Genomic DNA, 13783 nt, shown 5'->3' on the forward strand with positions numbered 1-13783 from the left:
TTTTTATGAAGCAACAAATATACAAACAGAAAGTAAGATATTAGTTGATTTTTTTTCACTTCTGAAAAAAAAAAATAAAAGCATATATATATATATAAATATGCCATATTTCAGAATAGTTTTGAACTTAAGGATCTTGGATTTCATGATGTTTATTTCCCAATAACATTTCATTTGTTGTTTGATAGGGTAAAGTATTAAAGTATTAGAGATTTGGCTTGGTCTGGATTTTTAGTTATGTTTTTCTCATGGGATTTGGATTGAAAATATTTAAATTTATTTCATTTTTTCTTTTAAAGTTCATAGTGAATCCTATCTCCATTTAGTTTCAGAAAGATGAAGTGCATGTGGACAAATGTTGTTGTACCTAAGAATTTGACTTAAACTGATAGGAAAAAACATAGAAAAAAACATAATACAGTCAGATTTTCCTCCCAAGTTTAAAAAAAAGAGAAAGGATAGAAGGTAGAGCTTTTATTTTGACTGTTTATTTTATTATATTTCCTTCTGGAAGCATGGACTTATAACTAAAGTTTTCCCAAAGGATCTTGCCTGTGGCATTAACCACTGCTCTGAAATATTTTCTGTAACTTCAGTTCAATTAGGATTTTATTGTTGCTGGTGGGTTTCTTTAACCTTTGTATATGTGATATCTGACACACTGCGTGCAGGAAACTGCATCAGTTTATCTGCTTTTCTGAGTTTCCAGGTCCTCAGTGTTTTATTCAGATGGTTAATGTAGAGTGAATGAACCTTGTGGCTGTGCAGTCCTTATACATTTGTCTTAGTGCCCTTTGCTGTTTTTAAATACACTGCTCAAAATCTTTTTAGTTCTCACTTACTGTTAATATCTCACTACTTGGAGAAACATTGCTGTAATTTTACAATATCGAGAAATCATTTGTGTTGTCATTATCTTCAGTATTTATTGATCATCTGGAAGTTTCAGAGTACATTTGTTCATGTCATGATTTTGTGTGAAGATCTGCTCTTACAGCAACATGGCTTTAAACTTTTACCATGTGTTTATCAAGGTTAGAGAAATATTGGCTGAATATGATCCCAATTTTATGCCTATGGGCCTAGATGAAGCCTACCTGAACATAACAGAGCACTTGGAGGAAAGGCTGAACTGGCCTGAAGATAGAAGAAGGTTCTTTTTAAATACAGAAAGCACTACAGGAATAGGTAAGCAAATTACTCACTTTTCATGAGGTCACTTGACACTGAGACAGAGTGCTTCTTTTAGAGATCTTAGGCAGAACCATGAAAGATTAAATTAGAGTTAGAATTTAAGCTTTATTTTCCTTAGTAGGATTACTTTATTACAATAGTACAGAATTTATCATTCGAATGGCACAGGACTTCTATAAGCAGAATCAGTGCAGTGCAATCTATAAGTAGCAAAAAAAAAAAAATACAATAGGACTTGGACCAGGTGAATAGCACGCAGTTTGCTGTATTAATATAACAATCATAATCTAGACTCAAAAATCATGTAAAAGAACATGAGTCACTCCCTCAATCCTCAGAGGAAGGAGATGAAGGCAGAGGGGCTGCAGGCAGGCAGTGCTGGGGGGCTGCAGGCAGGCAGTGCTGGGGGGCTGCAGGCAGGCAGTGCTGGGGGGCTGCAGGCAGGCAGTGCTGGGGGGCTGCAGGCAGTGCTGATGGGGCTGCAGGCAGTGCTGGGTGTCTGTGGGCAGTGCTGGGGGGCTGAGGGCAGGCACTGCTGGGGGAGCTGCGGGCAGAAGCTGCTCTGGGTGCTGCAGCTTCCCAGTGCTGCAACAGGGTCATCTACAGCACTGGGCTAGTCAGGTATTGGGATATGCAGGAGGGCAAGGAGCAGAGTCAACACAGAGTCAACAACATCCCTGGCCATTGGGATGTCCCAGTCCACTGTCTCACTGTCCAGCTCTGGTCCCAGTTCCTCAGGACCTGTCAAAGGAGGGAGTTAGAGAGACAGCTCTGGGGCTGCGGGCAGGCAGTGCTGGGGGATTGCAGGCAGTGCTGGGGGGCTGCAGGCAGGCAGTGCTGGGGGGCTGCAGACAGTACTGTGGGGGCTGTGGGCACTGCTGTGGGGCTGTGGGCACTGCTGCGGGGCTGCGGGCAGGCACTGCTGGGGGGCTGCGGGCAGGCACTGCTGGGGGGCTGTGGGCAGTGCTGATGGGGCTGTGGGCAGTGCTGATGGGGCTGTGGGCACTGCTGGGGGGCTGTGGGCAGTGCTGGGGGGCTGAGGGCAGGCACTGCTGGGGGGGCTGCAGGCAGAAGCTGCTCTGGGTGCTGCAGCTTCCCAGTGCTGCAACAGGGTCATCTACAGTACTGGGCTGGCCAGGTGTTGGGATATGCAGGAGGGCAAGGAGCAGAGTCAACACAGCAGCAGAGGATGGCTGCTTGCCTTATGAAATGGCATAAGACATGCTGACCACATTATATGGGGTTGGGAGCAGGAGTTGCCAGTCATAAGCTTCAGATAAGATAGCTACTGAAAGTGTAGCTATTCAGTCCTTCCATAATTTGTCCTCCCATAGATTGTCTACATCCAATTTAGTTAGTTTAGATTAGCTTTCTTTACTGGTCACCTGTGAATCAAATGTACACTGCTAATGACTTGGAGAATTTATTTTCTTTTAATGTGAATAAAATGTTTGAAAAATGGTGCTAGATTTTCTAAACCAAATGGTGTGGTTAAGGTCTGCATTACAATTCAGCTTGGTAATTTTGGAAATAAGTAGCAGGAGCACTGCAGCATTTTGGAAATGTTCAAGATATTACTGGATTTCACTTGTATATCCACTTGGTAATAACAGAAAAGAAGTAGTCATACAAATGGTTGAATGATGCACAAACTGGAATATTTATACTACCTGTATTCAAAATTTCTAACAGCCATTAAGAGGGTAATCAAGCATACACTACTACAGAAAAACATTAATAAAATAGAAAGCAACAAAATGGCATAGTCTTTACAAAATCAGTGTCACTGATATGTAGTCATGTGCTTCTTCACACTTGCCTGATATCTTTGTTCCTCTCAAATGCAAACAAGTGCTCAGAGTGTGAAACTGTAATCATAATGTTTGTAGAGTCAGATAAAGGACTGCTGACATTGTTTTTCTACTAAGACTGCAGTTGAAAATGAGAAGCTTAGAAGTTCTAGAATGATTAGGCTGATCATTCTAGAACTAGATACACCGAAACCCTAATTTTACTTGGAGAATATTGAAAAAAATTCTGTGGAAGAGAGCATCTGGCCTCCAGTCTGATATAAAACAAAAATAATGGTATAATCTCAATGATTTTGCTACAGCAAAAGGCCATTAAACCTTTTGCTTTTCTGGAAGTTTTGTCCAATCTACTAGCCAATTCCTTCAATTTCAGCCCAGCTCAAATCATAGCAAAAATGAAGCAGTTACATTTCTCCAGTCTTTAAACAAAAGAATAATGCAATTGCATTCTCTAAATAACGGTAGAAAGAAATAAAACTGCTTATGAACACTGAAGCCACTGAGGAAGGAAATCAGTCTATGTGGACGTATTAATTGTTTGTGTTTCTGTTTAACTCCAATAAAGATTGTATGACTATGTCTGCCAAATTTAATGAAGGTGAAGTCTCTTCTTCACCAGTGCTGTTTGAAGACAACTCATCTCTGATGGATGATGAACATGAACAAAGAGGTCTGTCATTGGAAAACTCAGTTGTCTTTGGAACTTCTGCAGAGGAAGTTGTGAAGGAAATTCGCTTTAGGATTGAGCAGAAAACTCAACTGACTGCTAGTGCAGGTATTCAGACACATAGGAATAATAATTAATCTTTGTGTTTCCATAATGTCTTCTATTTTCATCTCAGAGGGCATTAATTAAGAATTTACCGTTCCCACAGTCTTCTGCAACAAAAGTATGAAGATCTTTGAAGGTCTGCAAAGAATATGACTTCCAATTATTTCAAGAGATGTCATGAATATCCAAAACATTACTGTTTATTTTCTTTTTTACTCTTAATTCTTGAATCAGTTATGTCATCTTTTTTGCTTCTTTCTACTTGAAATAAGAATAAGCAGTGAGGAAGAATGACCAGTGCACTTGAGCTATCTTAGCACAGGTGGTTGCTTATTCTAGTGCATCATGTAAATTGTTTTTGTCAGACAGTGTGTCATAGTGAAATCTATCACTGATTTCTATACTGCTTTTAGTTTGAATATCAGATGTGTGCTGTTATGTGTTTCTAACTTCACACTGTTCCTTGCCTAAAAGAATATCAAGATTCATTAAAGTGTTAGTCCTAGAGAAGTAAATATAAGCTCAAGTTGGTGAATTCTTTAACAGCTTTTTAATATTTATCAATCAAGTTCTGTGTCTTGACTTCAGACAACCCATTTTAAATCTCAGCTATTTTGATTTACTAAAACCAATGTATGTCTCTAGCCACATAGTTTGGATCCAATCCAAATTGCTTTATGAACCAGGTCAGTGAGGCATCAGGCAACAGTGAGCTTTATGAAGCAGCTGCAGAGGGTCAGGAAAGTGTGGAATATAAGCAGAGGTCGAGAAACAGCTAGTAAGAAGAAGCAGGATGAAACCCCCCTCTCATGTATGTTATTTCATGAATAATAGCAGAATAACAGTTTTGTTTACTGATGTTTTGTCTTCTTAAGGATAAGTTAGTGTGTAGAAAACAGGTATAGTTTTTACAAGTGCAAACAGGGGTCTTAAACCCCAAAATTAAAAAAATTTTGAAGGGTAACTGGAAAAATACTGATAATCAATAATAAGTAGAGTTATTTCTGCAATCTTGAATAATATGTTATATCAGTAAGTGACTTCTAGGGCTATAGGACAAAGTTACTCTTTCTTTTGCTAAAATAATTCCAGAGTTAATTCATAAAAACAGTTACTTTGATAGAAAAGAGCCATCCCTCCTAATTCCTCTGATGTCTGTGAAATATATATAAATTTATAAATTACTACATTCCAGTGGTAGCCTGCAAAATAATAGAATTTGTTAAATTCTCTCAAAAAAGTCTTTTTTGCTGAAATACAAGGAAGAAAGGTCTCCTTACTTAAGAGTTCATTGTAACTACCATAGTCAGCATTTTATTTCTTACCATAATCACCATCATAAAAATGTTGACTCATGTAACTGACGTTATTTTTACAGACGTGGTGTTTAAGCCCTCTTGACTTACTAGTGCTTGTTCTGTTACCCTGGCTGTCTTAAAATAGGAAGTACACTTTATTTAAGTTATATTTTATGTATTACATGTGTTTATGTTCTTTCATGATGGTCACAAAATTTCTTTGCAGAATTGTATCAAATGTGGTATGAATAATTGTAATACTTTTCCATATTTTAGTCTTTGCCAAGTGTAAAGGCTACTCTTTGGCTTATAACTATTGGATAGTTGAAATTAAACTTTGTCTTACGTTTTTTTAAATTACCGTGTTTTTTGTTTTTAAGGAATAGCACCAAATACAATGTTAGCAAAAATGTGCAGTGATCGTAATAAGCCTAACGGCCAATACAGAATTTCTCCTGAGAGACTTGCAGTGCTAGCCTTCTTGAAAGATTTGCCCATTAGAAAGGTAAGAGACACAAGGACATTTACTATTACGTCATGTAATGTTTTTATGTTCTAGAAGCAATATTTTTACTGAAATTTTAGAATTTTCTATGTAATCTTCCATGTTTTGTTTGACTCAAATTTTCTTAGTAATGGATCTACAAATAGAATGTTTTCACTATAATGTTACATACTCTTTTCTAGGTGCCAGGTATTGGAAAAGTAACGGAGAAGATGTTAAAAGCCCTTGGAATTGTGACTTGCTCAGAACTTTATCAGCAGAGGGCGCTGCTTTCTCTTCTTTTTTCAGAAGTATCTTGGCGTCATTTCTTGGATATTTCCCTTGGTTTGGGCTCAACGCATTTGGAAAAGTAAGCCGTGGGGCTTTCTTCCTTCTGTGTTAGCATACTTCTGAATGTTTTCTTTTGTATGTTACATACTAAACATATTATTTAATTGGCAAATATTATGGAAATATGCTTGTTTAATACATTTTTTTAAACATCTGATGCCTGATAATTGTTATACTTATGTCTAAGATGCAGTAGCCAAACATGCAAAGGTACAGCCATGTCTAAATAAAAAATCCAAAAAATCTCACGAGGGAAGTTGTACATAAGTGTAAGAAATCAAGAAATCAAGGTAGGATAACCTTATAATTATCAAAATAGCTGAAAATAACTGAGATGTCTTAAGAAGAGTTGTACATTCAATTTTCTTCAAAAACAATGCGCATTCATTGGTGTTTATGATTATTGGATTATAATGAAAATCACAAAGGTATTTGATCTTCTCTGGTGGTGAATTGTCAGGGAAGTTTCTGTCATTTGATATTACAAATGCGTAATCAGGATTACGCATTTGTAATATCAACATGTGAATTTGGTGGAATAGAATTGAAGATTATAATATCCTTCTTAATATATGTTCTTTTAAGGTTGACTGTACTTAAATGGCTTTTAGCCTTCTTTTTAGGATGGAAGAAATAATTTTTAGCAGTGCATATATCTTTTCAACAATATTTGTCGTTTCTAAGATTGTCCTGGGATAAAACATGTTCTTTAAAAAGACCCAAAGCATAGCATCTTACTGTTTGTTTAACTAAGAGCCTTAATTAGATATTGATTCCTTTTTAGAACATATTCCTTTCCACAGTACGGAAATTCCATTTTAAAGTAGCTTGACAATTATTTGATTGTATTAGAAGTTCCAGAATGTCTTATGCACTTCTGAAAGACCTATTCTGTGTTATATCTGTAACTTCTCTGACAATAATCTTCCTTTTTTCCATTTGACTACAAAATAATATATGTAGTTAGCAGTTTGAAGGCCGGTAATATGCTAGCACAAATTTTTGTGTTGTTTTTTTTTTCTATTCAGACTATAAAATTATTTTTGAAAATATGCAGTAAGACTGACTTGGTGAAGGTAACTTGATTAGAGATAAAACACGGTTTTCAAAATACTTTTTCTGTTTATATATAAACAGACCTTGGTTAGTCTTTTAATAATTGGTGCACTCTTTCTTCTTATTCACCCTAGTTAGGTGTTTTAAAGCCTGGGATATCTCCTAGTACATTTTGAAAAAAAATGGAGCATTTCAAAGGTTTGGGGTTTTAATATCTAAGAATTCTTTTTTTTTTTTTTTTTTTTTGCCAGCACCAATTTGATTTCAGTGATTTTAGTGTAGAGAAAGCAATCACTAAATATATTAAAACCTGAATCTTCAGTAAGAAAATCTGACAATACCAAATTTGTTATTTCCAATAATTGACAAAAGAAGAATGGCCTGAAATTGCTCTGAGGCATCTCCTTATATGCAGAGGAGTTGTTAAAGGATACTCAATTAACACTGAGAAAGAAAGCAACAAACAAAAAAAGCTTTAACACATCAACTTTAAGCTGAACAATCTTTTAGACTGAAAGCAAAATATTTCCTCAGATTCTCAGATAAAGGAAATATTCAAATATACATATATGTATGGGATTCTAATAGCTGTGCTTCACAGTTATAGCTAAGACAGCATAAGATTTGTAGTTTGTTTTCTTTTTGAATCAGACTCCCTCTGATATAATAGGTGAGTTCTGAGGGAATTTTTTATTTATTTGACTTTTTAAACTTTTTTTTTAAAGACATCTATGTCTGATCTGTCTTTGCTTAATCTACAGTATTTTTTTAATTCTCCTTTATGCACTTGCTTTAACTTGGTGTACAAGAATCGTAGAAAAAGTTAACATCCAGACTTTATAGAAAAGACTGCTGTTATTTATTTGAGCATGATTGGTTGACTCTGAGTTTATTGAAAAGATAACATTTCTACATCAACAAAGTATAATAAACTTTTTTCTCTTTAAAGGGATGGAGAAAGAAAAAGTATGAGCACTGAAAGGTATGCTTCTTTAATATTGAAATAATTACATTAATCATTGTAATCATTGTAAAAGTAATGTATACTTTTATTAGTCATATAATTTTATTGTGTTTTAATTTAAAAATGCACATATACAACAAGCTCACTAAATCAGATTCAAGGTTGGATTATTTTTTGTCCTTGGCTCCAGAACTCCATTGAGGTATTTTTGTCAGTTTGAGTATTCTCTTATCATCCAATTCTGCTAGTGCCTTTAATGCATCAAAGTGATCTTTAAACCATAAGATAAGGTGGAAATATATACAGGCTTGAAAATTTTTTATCTATTTAGGCTTAATCTCAATATCAGTGCAGTAGTCTGCAATCGCATGTTTTTCCTAATTAAAGTTTTTACCAGAGTAAAGTTCCTTAAGAAGGTAGTTAATTTTTAAAGACATAGTTCTGCCAGGAGAATCTGTAAAGCACTGTAATAATTATCCCTATCATCATGTGTTTTCTTAGAAAAGGTGGTAAGAAAAGATGCTTAGTCCTGTCATTTTGCAACTTAATAGCTGTGAGCAGCTTAAAGAAGCCCACTACAATTTTGGTACCATCACGGCTGAAAAATTTATGGCTTTGGCGTTGTGCTGCCTTGCAATCAGACAGATATTTTGGACATCTTTATAGTATCTTTCTGTATTGCTTTTTTCCTTTCTTTTTTTCTTCAAGGGGAGCAATTTTAGACCAGAAATATATACAGGTTCTGAGATCATGAAACTAGTTTATATGGGGGAAAAGACAACCCTGAAATAACATACTCTCTATCCTGTCCCTTTCAAGCCTTGGACTTTTACAACTTGTCAATCACTGCAGTATTGTCTGAATAGCATGAGTTACTCCATGGATAGCGGTACGGCACCCACAGAGAAATACTCAGCTGATTAGTTTGACAGCATGCAAACATTCTTAGGGGAATGTGAATCATAATAGAGGATGTCTTTTCAGTACAATCAGGTGAAACTAACTATAACTTAGAGATGCAAAATCCGCTGTAATTTTATTGACATTACATTTCTAAATATAAAATTTGACATGGAACACTGTATCTGTTAGACCTTTCCAAAGCCTGGGCTGTCTGTAAGTTTTGCTTTCCATTTCTCTTGAAACAACTGAAGGTTGCTTTTCCTGTGATGGTATTACTGAAAAGCAAATGTACAGCAAAAAGATAACACTAATTTCTGTCCTAAGAAGCTCTAGCAAAGGCAGTTGGCAACATTTTTGGCAGAAAGACAGCTTTTCTTTCTCTGAGGCTAGACATAATTATCCTAGTTGGCATCTTTTTCTTAGCATCTGCATTATTTATTTCTGATACTTGGCTCTGATGTTGACTTCCAGTCCTGGCTTTCTTCTGATGTTATACAGTATTTACAGATGAGATTAAATATAAATAACTTGGCTGGCTCTATGAATTCACTTACTGGTAGTATTCTGTCTTGCAACTACTTAAGCATTAATGACATTAATTTGAATCATTTTCAAATAGTGCATGAAAATTGAAACAAAATTATTTCATTATTTGAAGGGTCTTTCAAACGTTTTGCAAACAAAATATTCCTCTTAATAATCGTTGTGCCTTGAAGTAAGAATTTTAACCTATATAACATTCTTCTGATTATAGTATTGTTTAACTGTAGAAAAAATACTTCTAGATTGCAGACACTGAACATACTATAAGATTCATACTGAAAAAGATAATATTTTTTTGTCTTAGAACATTCAGTGAAGTAAACACAGCAGAAGACCAGTACAGTTTGTGTCGAGAGCTCTGCAGAGACCTTGCTCAAGACTTACAGAAAGAGGGACTTAAGGTATTTATATTATTCAGGTTGCTTGCCAAAAGATGCTTTTCACTCCAATAATTCTATGCAGCTTTAGTATAAATGCTTTCAGCAGCATCATACCATGCAATCTATCTTCAGAACTCTTCATTCTTTAATTTGCAGATGTTTAGGATTAATTAGGCAGCATTTTGTTATTGTGCGAGTGGCTGTCTAGCAATACGTGTAGGATAAAAAAATTGAGTATTGAAAGATGAAAAATTAATCAAGTTATTTGTCATGTAAACATTTTATGCTAACAACAGTGTTTGTAAGGGACAAAGGAATAATAGAGCTGATCGTCCATAAGCCATGCTTTGGTCAATACTAATGTAATACTAATGTATTTAAAACACTGTTTCTCTCCTGTATACATACAGGATCCAGTCAATAGCCAGTTTTTTAGTTTAAGAACTTGACATGTGCTGAACTTGCTGACAAGTTATTCACACCATTCAATGGTATCAATAGTAGAAACAGTCCCTTTATTCCTTCTCCCCAGATACCTGTTTTTTACTTCAAAAAAGTAAATATTTTCTTTGAAGGTCTTATGGTAAATAACAGGATTACATTTAAGACCTAAAATAATTGTTGTTAAACTTCTTCAGCCATAAAAGATTGTCTCAAAAGATGACAGGTTGAAAGGGAGATGATCACCTAAGGAAGACGAAGTGATAAGCTTACAAAAGCACCAAAGAGAGTGCTAGTTATTTACATTTGGGTGGACATTATAAATCACACAAATTGTTTGGGGGGTGCTGCCAGGGAAATATCTGCACCAAACACAAATACTGTATGAGGTTGTGATGGCACTAGCAGGAGGAAGTAAGTTTTCTATGAATCTGTTATGGGGTATCACTTTTGTGTTCTTCATTGTTAGGATATCTGCCACTGAAAATTTCCATATGAGGAAATAATTTTTTTTTTTTGATGGGGTAGAAGTTGCGTCAGTAGCCAAAACGTGAACTCAATTGAACATGCACTAATGGCAGATGGTCTGCTGAGAACTGCAGTCAAATGACCCAGTTCAGAGAATTCAACTTTGGCAGAAATTTAGGGGCAAGTACAGAATTTTGCAGAGAAATTCTTGGGAGCACCCCTTGCTGTGCACAGATAAGCACACAGTGACTATGGCTTAAGAGCTCTTACATAGATGCTACATAATAATTGTTTCTGTGCCATATATGACATACATTTTAAACCTTTTTGTTTAATCATTTTTTTTCCCTAGGGTAAAACTGTTACATTGAAGCTTAAGAATGTGAACTTTGAAGTTAAAACCAGAGCTTCAACTGTGCTGTCTTCTGTTTCTACTGAGGAGGAAATATTTACTGTTGCTAAAGATTTGTTAGGAACAGAAATTGATAGTGTTGCTCCTCACCCTCTAAGGATAAGACTTATGGGTAAGATACTTCAAATTCATTCTTCCTTTTCAGAGTTAGGAAATCTGATAGTGTTTTGAAATAACACACCATACTTTAGGAGTAAAACTGGTATTAATGCATTTATCATTTTTCTATCACCCTGGTAATTTTTTCAAAGTGAAACAGATCTGTGCTGAGTGAGTAACTTAGGAAGTTTTACTAATGAGTGCTGAATGGCGACTTAGGAAGCTTTACAAATTGAGGTTGTACTTTTCTTATCCAACAACAATCATATCATCATGACAGTAGAAACTTGAGTCATAGCAGCGCTTAATTCTGCTGCTTTAAAAGAGCTTTTAAGTCTTCTTTGCACCACAACAAAATTGCTTACAGATCTGAAAGCACAGTGTTCTGCAGGAGATGCAAACATTTTTGACAACAGTAAACCCTGTGTTTTGACCCTTAGACGTGTTTCAGGTGCTTATGTGTTCTGCTTGAAACATTGAGTGGTATATAAAATTTACTTGTGTAATATATTAGAAAATACTGAAGAAAAATATGATTTGATGGGTGAAGTTCATGCAAAAACCTTCAGACTAAATTCTTTGTAACTGTATTTATAATTTGTGTTATAATGCAATGAGTTAAAACTTCAGAGTACTAAAACTAATAATATTGTTGGACTAGTTATTGGGTCTGATAAAATTGTATTGACATTGTGATGCGTTTGGATATAGTCTAGCATCTTTTTAGATATAAATTTTTCCTTTATTGAGTGAATGTATACCTCAAAAGGTGTTAATTAGGAGTTAGTATCAAGCTTTCATAGAATTGTTATTATAAGTTTCTTTTTCATCATTAGGTGTACGAGTATCAGGATTTCTAACTGAAGAAGAAAAGAAATACCAACAAAAAAGCATTACAAGTTTCTTAAGATCAGGAAAAGAAATTGGTTTCCTTAGGCTTCAGCCAGAGAAGTCCAACCAAGAGTATTTCACAAAAAATTCAGAAGCACCTCATAGAGGGAGTTTTTTCGATCAAAAGCGAGCAGCAAGACAACTAAGCAGTGAGAATATTTCTCCAAATGAAAGCAGAGGTAAGCAGCTCTTTCATGATGATAGAGCATCAGCAAATATTGCGGAAGAAACAAAGAAAGTCCTCGATTTACCGAATTCTAATGTTTGGGAGATCTTCACCTGTCCCGTGTGCTTTGAGAAGCAAAGCAGCAATAATTTGGAAGAACTTAATAAACACATTGATGAGTGCCTCAATGGGATGTGTGTTAAAGATACTGTGGAAATAGCCAAGAATGACAGTTCAGGAGAAAATACATCTAACTTCCTTCCACAGTTTAAAAATGAGTGGGTTGGTAAATGTCAAAAAAATGAAACAGATCAATTATCAGGAACAGACCAGTCTACAAGTGTATCTGACAGCTCTACTGACAATAGCACAGAAAAATCTGCTCAGATAGTACCTGATAAATCTCTCAGAGAACGACAGCCTAGCAATCTCAGTGACATTGCTAGAAACGTGTGCATGAAACAGTGTTTCTTCCCCAAACAAATATCACAAGACAATGAAGACCATTTTGACAAGCCTGAAGATACAGAAGGAAGTAGTTCATCCTGTTTCTTTGAAGCCAAAGAAGACCGTGTTCTTGTTTGTCCAGTTTGTAATTCAGAACAGAAAACCACCAATCTTATGTCATTTAACAGACATGTTGATATCTGCTTAAATAAAGGCCTTATCCAGGAGCTGACAGAAAAACAGGATTTTCCTACTAAGACTTATAATATGGAAAAAAACTCAAACATAGTTTTCTCTGGTAAGTATATGCATTAGTATATATTTAATGATTCAAATTGTCGGGTTTTGCAATTAAGATACTTGGGCAGTAGTGTACTTTGAACTTTTTGGTACTTAGAAATTTTTTCTCAACAAGCCTATTTAAATAAGGCCTATACAGGAGTGAACATTTTTATTTAAAAAATGTCAAATTGATTTTCGTGACAAACTAGATTTTTGAATGTGATGTTATTTTGTCGGTGCCCTCCCATTTACCACAAAGGTGACACAGGAATTACTGCTTATTTCTGGAAATTGTATTGTCAGTTATACCCAGCCATATTCAGAAGGGTGTTTGTGAGGCCACTAAGATTAAAGTGAAGATCAATGAAAACATCTTCAACGTGTATTGTTTCAGACTGAGTTAGCAGAGAGGCTCCATTATGTCATGTGCTGGCAAAAATAGAGAGATGAGAACTAGAGCTTTAAGGAAGAAACTTCCGATTCCATTTTATAGCTAATAAAATATATCACATAACTTCATCTGTAACATGCCATAGCAGTATTATTCCTGTTTTCTGAAGTAGTTTCTCTTTTTGACAAAGAGTTCATCTTTGGCCAGATTAGAGTGCAAGTTCAGATAGTAAAGTATCTGCCTAAAGTAGTCCCTAATCCATTTTGGGAACCTTATAAAAGGAAATTAAAAGGCCAGTGTGTTAGAATTTTCAAAATACAACTAAGACTTAAAATAAGACTATTTTACAAGAAAATTTTCAAAGTGATATTGCTATTACATGTGCAAACATGCTTTAATTTAAATGGAAGACTTAGATCAAGTGAAGTTT

At 35.3% G+C, this 13783-nt stretch overlaps 1 protein-coding gene across 1 annotated transcript in view; it reads left to right on the forward strand.

Moving 5' to 3' along the window:
- The window catches only part of POLK (DNA polymerase kappa), a 34105-nt gene that overhangs the window by 18183 nt on the left and 2139 nt on the right, over positions 1-13783 (forward strand). Inside the window, 8 exon segments of the mRNA XM_050986468.1 lie at positions 1035-1188; positions 3571-3780; positions 5456-5580; positions 5763-5929; positions 7916-7948; positions 9681-9777; positions 11018-11189; positions 12013-12978. Coding sequence (XP_050842425.1) covers positions 1035-1188; positions 3571-3780; positions 5456-5580; positions 5763-5929; positions 7916-7948; positions 9681-9777; positions 11018-11189; positions 12013-12978 — 1924 coding nt within the window.

This window comes from Serinus canaria, chromosome Z (genome assembly GCF_022539315.1).
Source record: "Serinus canaria isolate serCan28SL12 chromosome Z, serCan2020, whole genome shotgun sequence".
In the NCBI taxonomy this organism is placed as follows: domain Eukaryota; kingdom Metazoa; phylum Chordata; class Aves; order Passeriformes; family Fringillidae; genus Serinus; species Serinus canaria.